Raw genomic sequence first — 13,638 nt, 5'->3', positions numbered from 1 at the left:
GCAATCAAATACGATTTTTATTTTTCGAAATTCACGCATACTAGACACAGATAGAAATAATAAGCAATTTAAAGCATGCCGTGCTCCGTGATTTCTAACGCCCACTATACCATCCCATGATTAGTTAGCTACAAGGCTAAGCTATGGGCTACTTTGACAGTGTTACCGATGCTAAAAATACGAGCCGACCAAATACTACAACAGCTACATGCGCCATAAACAGCAGTCCAGCTCTCTGAACTCATAAAGTGGAAAAATGTCCTAATAGTGGTCTATGGGCAATCGGTTAGACTAACTATGTTTTTCCTCCTTAGACTCCACCGACCCGGAAGAGCTCTGATCTGAATGTACAGATGCTTTGGTTGGCCTGTAGGAGTGTATGTGCGTGTGTGTGTGTGTGTGAGTGAGTGACTCTGGGCTGAGGGCGCGCGCGCCTCGGTTTTTTCCCCTACGCATCTCGCTCTCTCTAAATGCCATCGGCGCTTCGATCTCCATGTCACTCTTTCCTCACATCTGCAGCCGATCAGAAAAAAACGACCGCGAACCTCTATTCCACAGGTCAGTAAATATTTAGATTCCTATAAAGCAAGTCTGTCTGTCTGGCTGTCCTTCAGCGAAGAACACAACGTCTAGCTCTTAAAGGTACATACTAGTTAGTCCCTTCCAGCCTCCCTCTGTGTTTTCTGTCCAGCCAGGCGTATGTCCAGAAATGAATTGATGAGCAAGTTTGTTCCATGACTTTAAAAACGATTTTCGAATATAGCGTTTTTGTAGTGCATCTTTAGGAAAAAGGCACACATGCTTTTTGTTTAGTGAATTGCAGAGACCGGTTAAACAGCTCCGTTTTCTCAACATGTGTAGAGCTTTTCTGCATGTCTGTCAAACAGAAAAGTGGTTAAAAAGACACACGCGACGCCATTGTTTTCTCTTATGTTTTTACTGTAGCCTATATGTGTTTGGCTGCGTTTGTGACAGGCGTTTGGTTAGGGGATATTCAGTCTAAAGTAGTTCGAAAATAAAAATAGACATACTGTAAATAGGCTTTAGGTGGTCTTCAATAATCGTTTTAACAAATCGTTCCTTTTTTCGTTTTTCACCTTTCCAAATTGCTTTGGAATTTATTGCAGTTAACGCACTAGATTCTGAGAGTATTTTACCTACCTCGCGCCTCCCGAAATACAGAGATGAAGGATTTTAATGATCTATTACCACCTGAGTTGGTGACAGGCAGAATCCCTTAACCCATGAAATTGATCTGATTTACCTCGCCAATGGGTCATAAAAGAAAGGAGTTGGATTTGCTGAGGCTGCATTCCCCCTTTTCCATCACGTCTTTGGTCGATATGGCTTGATTTGGAGATGAGCTGTTACATAGAATGAATAGGATACGAAATTAAGGGCATCACAGTCGCGCTATCATGGGCAGAGCTCGAGCGGTTATTTGCATACAGAGCTCAGAACGGGCTGGGAAATCGCGCGCCGTTCTATTGATTTATGCTGAATGCTTCCCCAACAGCTGTGTTTTGGAGATAGGGAGGCTGGCCACTCACATAATCACGAGGTGGGTTACCTTTTAAATAAGGATACAATCTGCCTCCAATCTCCAAATCAGACCACGACAGAGATGGACAGCACACTGAGTGTGGCTTGAAATGTTGATATGTCGAAGTTCTTTGTTTGTGTGTTTATGAAGTTCTCAAATGATGTTAGCTACCTGTCGGATTTATTTAGACGTGTTTGATATGTATGCTAATTAGCAATTTTGTTATGTAAAAAAAGGGGCGAACAAATTCAACATCTGTCAATGGATTTATTTGGTAAAATACGCCATAAGAGCACTACATTTGATGTTGTTTAAAGCAGAGTAACCGAAAACAGTAGCATCCAAATGGAGGCGGTGTGGGCCTGGCGATGCCGCCGTTAAGAGAGAGGAGGTGAACAGCGATCACACGGATAAGCATCTCTCTCACTCAATTGACAGAGTACCTTCATATCTTTTTCTTGTTACTGAAGCTAAAGCATTACCGAAAACATGATCTGTACTCGAGGTAAAATGTTCCAAAAAGGTTTCTCATTTGAATCATTCTAAGAAATACACCTCATTTTTCAAGTTTCATTCACACCGAGAATAATTTCACGCCCTCGTTTTGGTTCTAAGAATCTGAACTGGTTCACATAGTTAATTGAGTACAACAAGAAGCGTTGTTCTTGAAAAGATCAGAGAATATTGTGGCATTAGTCATCTTATACCTGTAGCCTATATTTATAGGCTATATGCCACACGCCCCAACTCGAGGTTTAAAATTTTGTCATGCATGATATCGTTTTGAATGATTTGAAAATGCCTGTTTTCGGTGTATTTAAAAAAAAAAAATCAGCATATATGAAAAGCATTGTTATTATTATTATTATTATTATCATTATTAATAGTAATAATAATAAATAGCTGTTCGTTGATTACATTTAAATTATCCTGTAACACACACATGAAAGTCCGACTGCGTTTCTCTCTCCTTCGCTTTAAAAAAAAAATGTCTCCGTCTTCATCAAGATGATAATAATGTATCCCAGTGGTGACTGGAGTGAAGTAGCTCCAGCGGGTAGAGAGAGTGCCGGGCGAGGCCGGCTGCCCGAGGCGGTGTCCTCTGGTTCACCCTGGATCCGCGCCTCGCGGCTGTTTGGACAGCTTTACCTGCAACATTAGAATGAAACTGTAAAATCTAAACCCATCAAAAGTCTCCTAAGCCAGATGCCGGCACTTTAATTAAATTTCATTTCTGGGCCTTCCCTGTTTTTCATCTGCCCCAAAACTGGGTTACAGTGCAAAGAGCGTCAGGGAAGCTTTCTTTGGAATGTGCTTATCTCCCTGTTTTAATGATGATGCTTCAATGTTTGGACACACATATATGATCAACCAAAAATGTATATTAAAAAATGTAATAGATACAATTTATAGTAATAAATTGAATAGCCTATATGGTATTATCAATATGCATATTATTATTATTATTAGTAGTAGTAGTGGTAGTAGCAGTAGTAGTGTAGGCCTAGTAGTAGTGTTATTATGATTATTATAACTATTATTACTACTATTATTGTTGTTATTATAATAATATGTATTATTATTATAAGACTATAACTACCACCTAATAATTACAACCTTGGGAAATACATTTGTCATAATTACAGTTAGCCTAGGGGGGGGGGGGGCAAAATGTGGACACAGTAAACAAAGAGGTGCTATCTATAAAGTTCATCTCACTCTGACAATGAAATAATCCGGCGCTGTCTTAAATTCTCACCCTCGGTGAAATGTGTGATGTCTTCTGATTTTAATCAGTGTTCCCTGACATAATCGCTCACAAATGATCTCCCAGTCTACTGCTGTGCCCGCCACCAGGCAAAACTACCAGCCATCATACTACCACCAACATTTATGAATCAGACGCCGTGTAGTAGACTAGACATCTGCTTTTTATTTGGTTTGTTTTGGTTATTTTATCACGCACGCACAGACACGCACGCACGCGCACTCACACACACACAGCCCCCCCCCCTTCTGCTGTGACAGTGGTGGGGATTTACAAATGACAACTTTTAAAGGGGACCAGTTTTTATTCCACTCTCCTTCCCTCTTGACACTGAAGCTTGGGAAATCACGTCTTGAGAGATGTCCCACTCTGTAAGCCTCCAGGCATCCAGACAAGAAACAAAAAAACAGTATCAGGATTTTTACATTTACCGTCATGTGTTGCCTCGGAGCACCTATAACGCATAGCCTACTTGGTGGATAATGGAGCGCGATACTTTTCAAGAGGATAATTACACGAGTCCGTTGACAGCTCGACAATGGCGGTGAGATTGTTCGATGTGAGGCGGTACAGCAGTTTCCATCCAGGTTCAGTCTCAGGTTCGCTTGAGTGAGACATGCTCTCTGGGTATCCTGGAGAGGGATAAAAGCGTGCTTTGTCAAATCAGCAATATTTCTGTTTCTCACACATTAACTCCATGCACCCGACTGAGAACGGCTGTGGTAAAATGCACAACCTCCAAAAGACTAAAAGGCCATCTACAAATATCACAAATGTAGCATATCCTATTCTGTAAAATAGGCCTACCTCATTGCATAAGATGGATGTGGCAGTTATTGTTGTGGTCATGCTCTGAATATCAAGTGCTCCCATGGAGACCCTGACTTTTTTTTATTTTTATGTATCATTTCCTTCGTGTCAGTTTGCATTCGTGATAGTGCACTTTGGAAAATGATATGGTATCGATTTTTATGCCAATGCAAGGCTATTAATATAATCTTCTTTTTCTCCCCTTGTAATGTCTGTGTGCATACAACTCACTATACGATTTCTTTTTTTAATGCGTAATTAACGCCCAGCATACCTGGTTACAGATTTGTGCTTATAAATTATTGTAATTTTACTCACTGGAAAAGGGCGCGCGCATTTCCTCTCCAGAACAGCCTGCGCGCTCTGCTCTGCTTGCTGAGAGGGTTCATTTCCTGGCTGTTTACTCTGGAGATGACGTCACGTCCAGTGGCGTCGCAGAGGCTGCCTGTGTCAGTACTTTGTGCAGCACCTAAAAGAACAGCCCCCTATTATACAATGACATGCTGCCAATCGGAGAGTATGGGGTAGCCAAACTGGGAATTAGATACAAAATACCTCCCCACGGGGCAGCCCACCCCTCCCACCTATTACTGTGCAATCAAGTGGAACAAGGCGAGAGTACACTGCAGCATTCATACCTGACATTGGCATATGAAGTAATTAGATGATCTGGTCTATGGTGTCAGTATGAATTTATTGAATTAGTCAATTCAAGATCATACACTATAGAAAAAATGACTGCATCCAGTCACATTTAATGCAGTCTTTTTTAATTAATAATGACATGTCAGGGCATTTGCTGCTTGTCTGTCTGTGTGTTGGGGGAGAGACTAGAGGTCTAATACACTGGGAAAATACTCTCTCTCGCTCAGTCTGTTAAAGTCAACTGAGGAGCCAGGCAGTAATGCAGTGGAGTGTTTTCAGACTGCAGTTCAGCCGCTCTGGCGTCCTCGCCCGCCCCTGCTCTGTGAAGCGAGGAAATCAGCCCAATTTGGGGAGTTAAGTCGTAGCCTGCCATTATAATAACGCGCCTGTCACCGCGAGAGGACGCACTGTCACAATTTTAAGGAAATGGGCGTCCCACAACCTGCCAGGTTGCCACTGGTTCCTCGTTATTGAGCAACAGGCTTCACTTGCTCTCTCTTTCTATTTATATATATTTTTAATGACAAGCCCGGAAATATTATTGTGGCCAGCAGGATTCATTAATTCAGATACTGCATTAAAAAGCAGTCTACTTTAGAATAGAAAATAATAAATATTTAAATAGATGTGTTGTTTTTAATGTTGTCTCAATAAGATGTGCATTTAAGATGTTCATATTTACATATTTAGTACAGTCTATATGTCCATATTTCGTTATAAAAAATGACTTTATTATGGGTTATAATTTAGTTATAATGCACAATGCATTGTGTATAATGGGCATGAAGGCGTTTGTGTACCGGTATTTGCTTTCAAGAAAAATAATCTGAATATGAAATTAAATGTACTTACTATTGGTGAGACTCTTGCAGGGTCTGTGAAAGAAAAATCCTTGCAGCAGTTCTTGGTCATCTCTCCTGGCCCACAATATTCAATTAGGGCGAGCAGGGCAGGCCCCTCCCCCACTGATGACACTGACAGACCCTCCTTAAGTTGCGTCGCGCCCCAGCTGTCTGCAAGCATTGAGCTGCCTGGCGCCATCCTGAAAGAATGCCTTCACTGTAAAAAAAAAAAACAGAGAGAGAGCGAGAGAGAGAGAGACATACACACACTGGGACGGAGAGAGTTCAGAGAGAGCTAGAGAGAGTGGGTGAGAGAGCTAGAGAGAGAGCGAGAGAGAGAGAGAGGGAAGCGAAGTAAGCGGAGAGGGTTGCCGCTGCGCACAAACAGAGATTTGATCTGTGAGTTCGGTGCTAGTCAGTTTGCACTAAGCCACCTACTGCAAACAAGGCTGCGTCTAAACATATACCTCTGCAACTTGTTGAATCGGCTTTATAATATAGAAACTTTGTCAGGGAAAAGTTGAGGAACTTTTGAGTGGGACTGGATACGACCTTGGACCTATTTATGACAACATTCAAGTGAAACATTATTTTTTTGAATGTATGTTTTGAACAATTTTATTTGATTTATTATATGGGCAAATTCACATGAATGTGAATCCCTGCCAAATAATCGCATTTGAATAGACTGAAAATAAAAGCATAGGGGGAACAACGTCATTTTTAAATACATTTTTATTTTTCATCTCCAGGTGAACGAAGTTAACGAAGAAAACTGTGGATTAAACAAAGCAGGAATTCGGACAGATTTTTTTCTTACTTGACTTGAATCGGTTCACTCCGGTGTATATGAACGTTTGCTAAAAAGCTATGGAAGTATCCGCGGACCAACCCCGATGGATGAGCCATCACCACCCATCGGTGCTAAACGAACAGCATCCCGGCTCGCACCACCCGGGCCTCGGCCACTCATACATGGACCCCTCGCAGTATCCCCTCGCCGACGATGTGGATGTACTGTTTAATATCGACTCACAGGGCAACCACGTATCTCCATACTATGGGAACTCAGTCAGAGCCGTCCAGAGGTATCCACCTCCTCCACATAGTAAGTACTGCTTCATTACGCGTCGTTTTAGGCTACTATTGAATTAGAGACATCGACCTCTTATTTCAATGTGGTGTGGTCAGTTTGAACTCAGATAGAGCTAACATAAGACTAATTCGTCTTCAGATGGTTGTGCATTTTAAAATGTCTGAACCGAAGTATTTGTCTAATAGGTTTAAGCCTCAGCGGATCCTGCTAATTAAAAAATGCGAGGGCCATATGAAACCATGCAGTCCTCTGTTATGTGTGGTGTGCCTTTGGTTTCATATGTTTCCCGTTGTGAGTATAGGTCTGTGTTATAACAGTGAGTAAGACCACTCTGTTTCATTGTTCTACTTCTATGTACTTCTATGTTCAGTGCTATTTTAGCACAGTGAACTCAGATGTAAGAAGGGAAGGTGGTAAATATCAGTCGAGCAATTTGAAATCAATGACAAATGTTTAAATTAAGCCAATTAACGTGAATTACAGATGGACAACACGTTACTATTGTCAAATATGACATGTATTTTTGTATCATGGTTAATATCATTAAAATATGTTAACTAACGAATGAATGTGTAGACCTACAGAGAGAATTTGGAAAGGCCCCATGCGATATATTTGGTCATTTCAGACTATCATACTTCACCACACAACCGTGTACATTTCATGGCAGGTAAACTATTGACATGACTTCCTGAACGGAATAGTGAATCATGACCCGTTTTCTGTAGCGATGCTTCCTATGCTAAAACACCACTGTTCAAACCCTCTGCACTGACACTGGCGTGCCACTCACACTGCTGCTCTGACACAGTCATTCAGGCCCTGGGTTTCGGCTAGACCAAAAAATGAGGTAGACTGGAGTCAAGAGGGACAATTTGGGTCAGAGCATATGTTGTCAGGTGTGTAGGCCTGGTGTGCAGTTTAATCTTGTGTCCCGGAAGATTAAATCGCGAGTGAGGTTTTTCTAAAATAGCGTATGTTTAAACATTTTTTTTTTCCATGATCGGCTTTTTTAATGGAAATAATCAAAAGTCTAAGTCATTGTAGTTTCAGTTTCTCCACTGGTAAAGCACATCTGAATTCACTCATATAAACAAGACCTTGTCATATTTATAATGTTTTGTTTCAATAGAACGTGTGACTAAACGTTTTTAATTGACAGTGACTGAGGTGCACCTTTAATTTGTCACGAAGTGATATTATTGTGTAATTTTCATAGCAGGCCTAGACCTACATGGCGATGTCAAACTTAAACCAGCATACATGTGATATATTGTTTAAAGTCAACAAAATGATCATAAGGGAAAGTGATCAAATCGTGAGAGTAGGCTAATTGAATGTAGGCTTATTGTAATTATCTTCACCGAGAAAAATACTGACACCGTTCTATCATCCTATTTTCTATTACAGGTAGTCAGGTGTGTCGCCCCTCTCTACTGCATGGCTCTCTGCCGTGGCTGGATGGAAGCAAAGCAATGCAGCACCACAGCACTTCCCCATGGAACCTGAGTCCTTTCCAGAAGAGCTCACTGCACCACGGTTCCCCGGCAGGTCTCTCTGTCTACCCTTCGGCGTCCTCCTCCTCCCTGTCCGGGGGCCACTCCAGCCCGCACCTCTTCACCTTTCCCCCCACTCCTCCGAAAGACGTGTCCCCGGACCCAGGCATCTCCACTCCGGGCTCAAGCAGCAACAGTCGCCAACACGAGGAGAAAGAGTGCATAAAGTACCAGGTGTCCCTGGCCGAGAGCATGAAACTGGAGTCTCACAGCCGGAGCATGGCATCAATCGGAGCGCAATCCTCCGCACACCATCATCACCCCATCGCCACATACCCATCCTATGTCCCCGAATACGGCCCAGGCCTCTTCCCACCAAGTAGCCTGATAGGTGGGTCATCTTCTAGTTATGGTTCCAAAACAAGACCAAAAACAAGGTCATGTTCAGGTAGGCGTGCATTTTATTATATTACCATTTGATTTCACCTTAGAATATATGGCATTGATGACATCCAGGTGTAATCCCAATGTACCCGTTTCAGAATCAGGACCTATTTTCGTTCTTCACACAAAAAAACTCTTATTTGGGGATATTGGCATGCCATGTAGCTTTGAGTGACAGCCAAGGCCTTTCTCCAGCCCTTGCAGGACCATAGAAAGTCAAATGTATCTCAAAGGGGCTCATGCACAAGATTCGTTTGAGGGGAAAATACAATAGCAGTGCCAAGGAAAGCACTTGGAGGTAATAATAATGCAAATGCATAATAATAGCAACAACAACAATAATAATAACAATAATAATACATTCTAAATAATAATAAACAAATCTTGCATAGATAGTCCAGGTTTCTATCACTACATCAATTTGACTGAGTAACACTTTTAATTGGGGACGTTATAACGTTTCTATATGTTATTAGGCTACACACACATCTTTAATCGCATTCAATCAACACCCTTATTTGTTAGAACACATTGCTTTTAATAGAAAGCAAATTAAATAATTCAAAGTGCATTTGCCCACGAGATTGAACGATTTTCCACTTTCCAAAGCAAAGGAAATGAGTCCTGTGAACGATTAAACAGCCTTAGTACCCTTAAATCAGATGAGTTCAGAATAGTTTTAAGCTGTGCCTAAACCAGATCTGTTTTCAGTTGTTCTATGTCTCACATAGGGAAAGAGAGAGAGGCTAAATCTGTGACCGCGGCCTCCATGCCGGAATGGCTGTCTCGCGCCAGTTTATATGTTTAAGATAATCCCATTACTGTCAGACTGGTGCACGCGACAGTTGTATTGTTTACGCAGAGCCAGTAATAACTTTGATAGAGTCCGGATGCGGGGCTGCATTGAGAGGGGGTAATCACGAATGAGCACTCTCCGTGGCAGAGGGGCACGACTGGCGAGGCGGAATGTTATCCAAGCAAGTGGGGGGTAATTAAAATAAAAGGTTATTCAGGCTCTGCTAGAAACCAGTTAACTGTAATGAGATTAATATCAGTGCCACATAGCATTTGGAGAAATATAGAAAACAGTGGATTAGACGATGCATATCATCAGGCTTATTCAATGCTGAATAATATTCACTTATTACTACAAAAAATAAATCATTTTAATTTGTGGATTAAGTATGTGTGTGCTGTAATATGCGTAAAGATACATCCTCTAAAATGAATCTTAAAGAGGTTATCTATTAATGAGGTCATATAATAGAATGTGTCTACATTGCAAATGTATAGTTGAAAATAAGTATTGGAGAAAGGTCGACTCTGTGGTCTTCTAAACATAAACCCCGGAACACGCCTTGCGCAATTCAAAATCCTGTAGTAGCCTATTTCTCAGAGCCCTATTGTGTAGTGGATACATTTGTTTAGCTGCGTTAGCCAGGCTCCACTATAAAACCACTATTGATTCACAACGTCCTCGGTGTCTGCTGAGGTATATGGAATGTCTATCACATCTAACAAGGCAGAACCAGAAGTGACGCATATAAGTCTCTGAAGAAGTGGAGCGATTTTTGCAGTCGAAAGGGGAAGTGCGGGTGAGGAGAGGCACACAGGCACGGCACAGCGCAAGGCTTCCTCTCTATACGCGTCTATGCTTTCAAATAATCCTGCCGCGCTGCTCGGTTGTTTCAGTTTCAGTGGCGAGGCCACATATGCCTGGGGATCAGGAGACCCCCTTAATGAAACTGTTAACGCGCCTCTCACCTGTCGGTGTCACTAGAGAAGTGCCAGTCAAACCCAAATGCTGGTTTGGAAAGACAGTGGTCATTCCAATCAAATAAACAGGCCTACATATGAATGAATTCGCCTGTTTTACAATAACATATTATTATTATTACTATACACCACTGTGAAATGAGAGGTTGTGTGTGTGGGAGAAAGAAGAGGGCACATTTTAATCACAAAAACATGATTGAGTCCATAGATTTATGCACGCCCTTTTCTAAAGATAGGCTATCAGTTTGTATTAATATATTATGTATTTGATGAAATGATGTGTGACCTCATTGTGACAGTAATCGACCATAACAGACCTGCTTTATTCAATGATAGTCAGATGTTGGTATGATGTCAGACGTATTGTATGAGGTCATTTTCGAAACACTATGAATTGGAAAAGACCTACTAACTCCAGGGTCAAATGTTGATATCTGTTGTAGCCTAACGGAGGCTGGGCTTTTTTGCACTTCGAATATTCAATGCATTGTTATAGCCCCACTGTATTATTATTATTAATAGTACTAGTACTAGTAGTAGCAGTAGTAGTATTAGTAGTAGTAGTATGTTTACTGGTATACTTGGTATACGTTGTATTATTATTACTGTGTACTATGAATGTTATGCTACTATTATAATTAATTATTTTGTGTGATGACATTTTCTACGATGTTTATAACAGCCTTTCTCCCTCTTGACCTGAGGGATCAAGTGTTTCAGATGTGAGATGCTATGTTTAGTTTAAAAGGGGCGAACTGATCTCGGCGCTCTCTCCGTGTTGTGTATCGTTTCTGCTTTCAGAAGGTAGAGAGTGCGTTAACTGTGGAGCTACGTCGACCCCGCTCTGGAGGCGGGATGGCACTGGTCACTATTTGTGTAACGCCTGCGGACTCTATCACAAGATGAACGGGCAGAATCGGCCCCTCATCAAACCCAAGCGACGACTGGTATGTCCCTGCCACTTTGTATTGATGACACTTCCGTCTTTCTCTCTTTCTCTACCCAGGAAGAAGTGTTAGCTGCAGGAAATTGACTCGCCAAGTGCAGGTCTCGAATTCTTTTAGATATACAGTAATAGCAAACTGCAGATTTATTATTACTATTATTTTGCATTTTTTAAAATGATTTGCTTCATCAATTATTATTTTTCCCGCTTCAATTGCCCTACTGTTTGATATTTCTTAGAGGGACAAAAATAGGAGAAAATATATTCCTCTTATTCTGCATTGAGGCAAATCGAAAATATTCAATCCAAGTCCTCACTGCCCGCATAGAAATAATATCTGCAGTTGACATACTGTAAATGGCATACTTAGAATTGGACGTTTATATGGTTTAGATGAGAGATATGGGCTACCATGCACCCTGCAGTATTTGGAGAGGAACCCCCTGAACTTTTGAACACCAGAAAGCTATAGAGCTCTATAGAGCAGTTCCCCTACCTCCCTGCATGGTTAGATAAAAGCGAACACTTTCTAGGCAGGGGACGCCTCGCGTGGACTGCTCGTTTAGCAGCCAGCCAGCTTCTGCTCTAGCCTATATCCCCCTTCTCTCTCTAATGTGAAAACCCGACTTCCCAGGAAAAAGCTGCCGGATATCTGAGCAGCGCAGATAAGTCGCTTTTAACAACATAGCCCGCTTCCCCAGTCTAAACATGAAGGGGACCGGGGACCGAATCAGCGCAAGGAGCGGCCCAGGGCACGCAGGAGTCACGACTCTAGATTGTTCTTCTCAGAACTCAGGCAATCTCTGCAGAATGTTCAAATACTGAGGGAAAATAGTAAGAAAAGGAAAAGAGAAAAGAGAGAGGGAAGTCTGAAGAAGAAGTCTGGGAGGAGATGGACACAGTGAGCTCCATTTTCTAGTACACACGCAGTTTATTTTCGCGTTAATGGAACTCAAGATTGGTGTGCAAAGCAATTACATTATTTAAGTCACGCATGAACATGGGTTATTAGACCACCAGATGTAGATAATTGGAAATCCTTCCGAAAGATAGTGTAGTGCCTTTTGTTTAGCCCATTCGGTGTTAACGGGTACTGTGTCCTATTCGGCCATCTCGTCTATCGATTGGTTTTATAGATTATAACATCAATGTCAGGCCGGTCAGCTAACTGGCGTCTGAGGCAGGCATTTCAACCCATGGGAATGTAGTCCTCTCCCCCTGCAAGTCGAAACGTATCTCTAATGTAAAATCAGGGCATTAGCCCGTCCCAATTTTTAAAAACAATTTTCTGTAATTGGCTAATAGGCAATGTGGTCGGTATGGCGATATTCAAGCTTATATTGCGATATTTAAGTTTACCATCTTCATCCACAAGCATATAATTTTGTCCATTTTATTCATTAGCCATGTCAAATTGTGAATCCCCCTTGACAGCTCAACATGATTGGCTATGTAAAAACAACAGAATAATGATCATTTGATCTTGCTATGCACACATTGATGATTTAACATATATTTTTCCTCCCATGGGAGGCTGGAGATTTGTTTTAAAAATACATAATTCTGTGCGCCAACATGCTCTCACCGTAAAACGAATTGTAGTTCATTTGTATAAACTGTTGAGGTTCATATTTAAACACAAGGAGCAGACACTATCTTACTGTTACTTAAGCACTTAGTCGCTTTAACGGGGGAATTTAATCAGATTTAATAGGTCCCATTTCATACCACTGCTTTTATGTAATCTGTAAATATTTACTCTTGAGATGCGCATGTGCGCATGATGCTATTTTTAGCCTCGAGTCAAAGTAGCGCTGTTTTGGAATGTTGTCTTTATTTTAAAACTAGTTGCAGAAAGTTGATAGACAGAACTTTGCAGAAAGCTATATGTTAGTAATGTATTATAATAGCATTATAAATGCAACATTTGGTTTGATGACCTAGGAAAAGGCCTTATGACTGATATGCATTTTTTAAAATCTCCTTTTCACCAGTCTGCAGCAAGACGGGCAGGAACATCATGTGCAAACTGTCAAACGAGCACGACAACACTGTGGCGAAGAAACGCAAACGGGGACCCAGTGTGTAACGCTTGCGGTCTATACTACAAACTGCACAATGTAAGCAAAACAACAGCCTTTACATTATAGTAAGATATCTACTAACTTATCTAAGCATGTGTCGTCTTTCATATCCTTTCTTTTCTTCCTCATTTTTCTTTCTTTTCATTTATTCTCTCCTCCCTTTTTTCTGTACATTCAAAGCTTATTTG

General features: G+C 41.3%; 1 protein-coding gene and 1 long non-coding RNA gene across 7 annotated transcripts in view; one reads left to right on the top strand and one right to left on the bottom strand.

The window, feature by feature from the left end:
* The first annotated feature begins 455 nt into the window (after nucleotides 1-455).
* LOC115118511 (transcription factor GATA-3-like) overlaps nucleotides 456-13,638 on the top strand; it is a 17,532-nt gene continuing 4,349 nt past the window's right edge. Inside the window, exons 1-4 of one of the 5 annotated variants that reach the window (XM_065021643.1) lie at nucleotides 456-558; nucleotides 8,115-8,648; nucleotides 11,222-11,367; nucleotides 13,361-13,486. In XM_065021643.1, coding sequence (XP_064877715.1) covers nucleotides 471-558; nucleotides 8,115-8,648; nucleotides 11,222-11,367; nucleotides 13,361-13,486 — 894 coding nt within the window. In that variant the 5' untranslated portion in view covers nucleotides 456-470. Of the gene's footprint in view, nucleotides 559-5,815; nucleotides 6,717-8,114; nucleotides 8,649-11,221; nucleotides 11,368-11,426; nucleotides 11,468-13,360; nucleotides 13,487-13,638 lie in introns of those variants that run through there. The other 4 variants (XM_065021644.1, XM_029647130.2, XM_029647129.2 and 1 more) reach the window with 4 other exon arrangements.
* LOC115118512 (uncharacterized) lies at nucleotides 1,797-5,813 on the bottom strand. 2 transcript variants are annotated; one of them, XR_003861856.2, is made up of 4 exons: nucleotides 5,619-5,811; nucleotides 4,440-4,590; nucleotides 3,743-3,943; nucleotides 1,797-2,692 (listed from the first exon to the last, which is right to left on the bottom strand). It is a non-coding gene; the product is annotated as an uncharacterized LOC115118512 (long non-coding RNA). The 2 variants fall into 2 exon arrangements; XR_003861855.2 differs by lacking the exon at nucleotides 1,797-2,692 and having other exon boundaries at nucleotides 2,699-3,943; nucleotides 5,619-5,813.

The sequence above is a fragment of the Oncorhynchus nerka genome, linkage group LG8, assembly GCF_034236695.1.
Source record: "Oncorhynchus nerka isolate Pitt River linkage group LG8, Oner_Uvic_2.0, whole genome shotgun sequence".
NCBI classification, from domain to species: domain Eukaryota; kingdom Metazoa; phylum Chordata; class Actinopteri; order Salmoniformes; family Salmonidae; genus Oncorhynchus; species Oncorhynchus nerka.
This window is presented reverse-complemented; position numbering and strand designations above follow the sequence as displayed.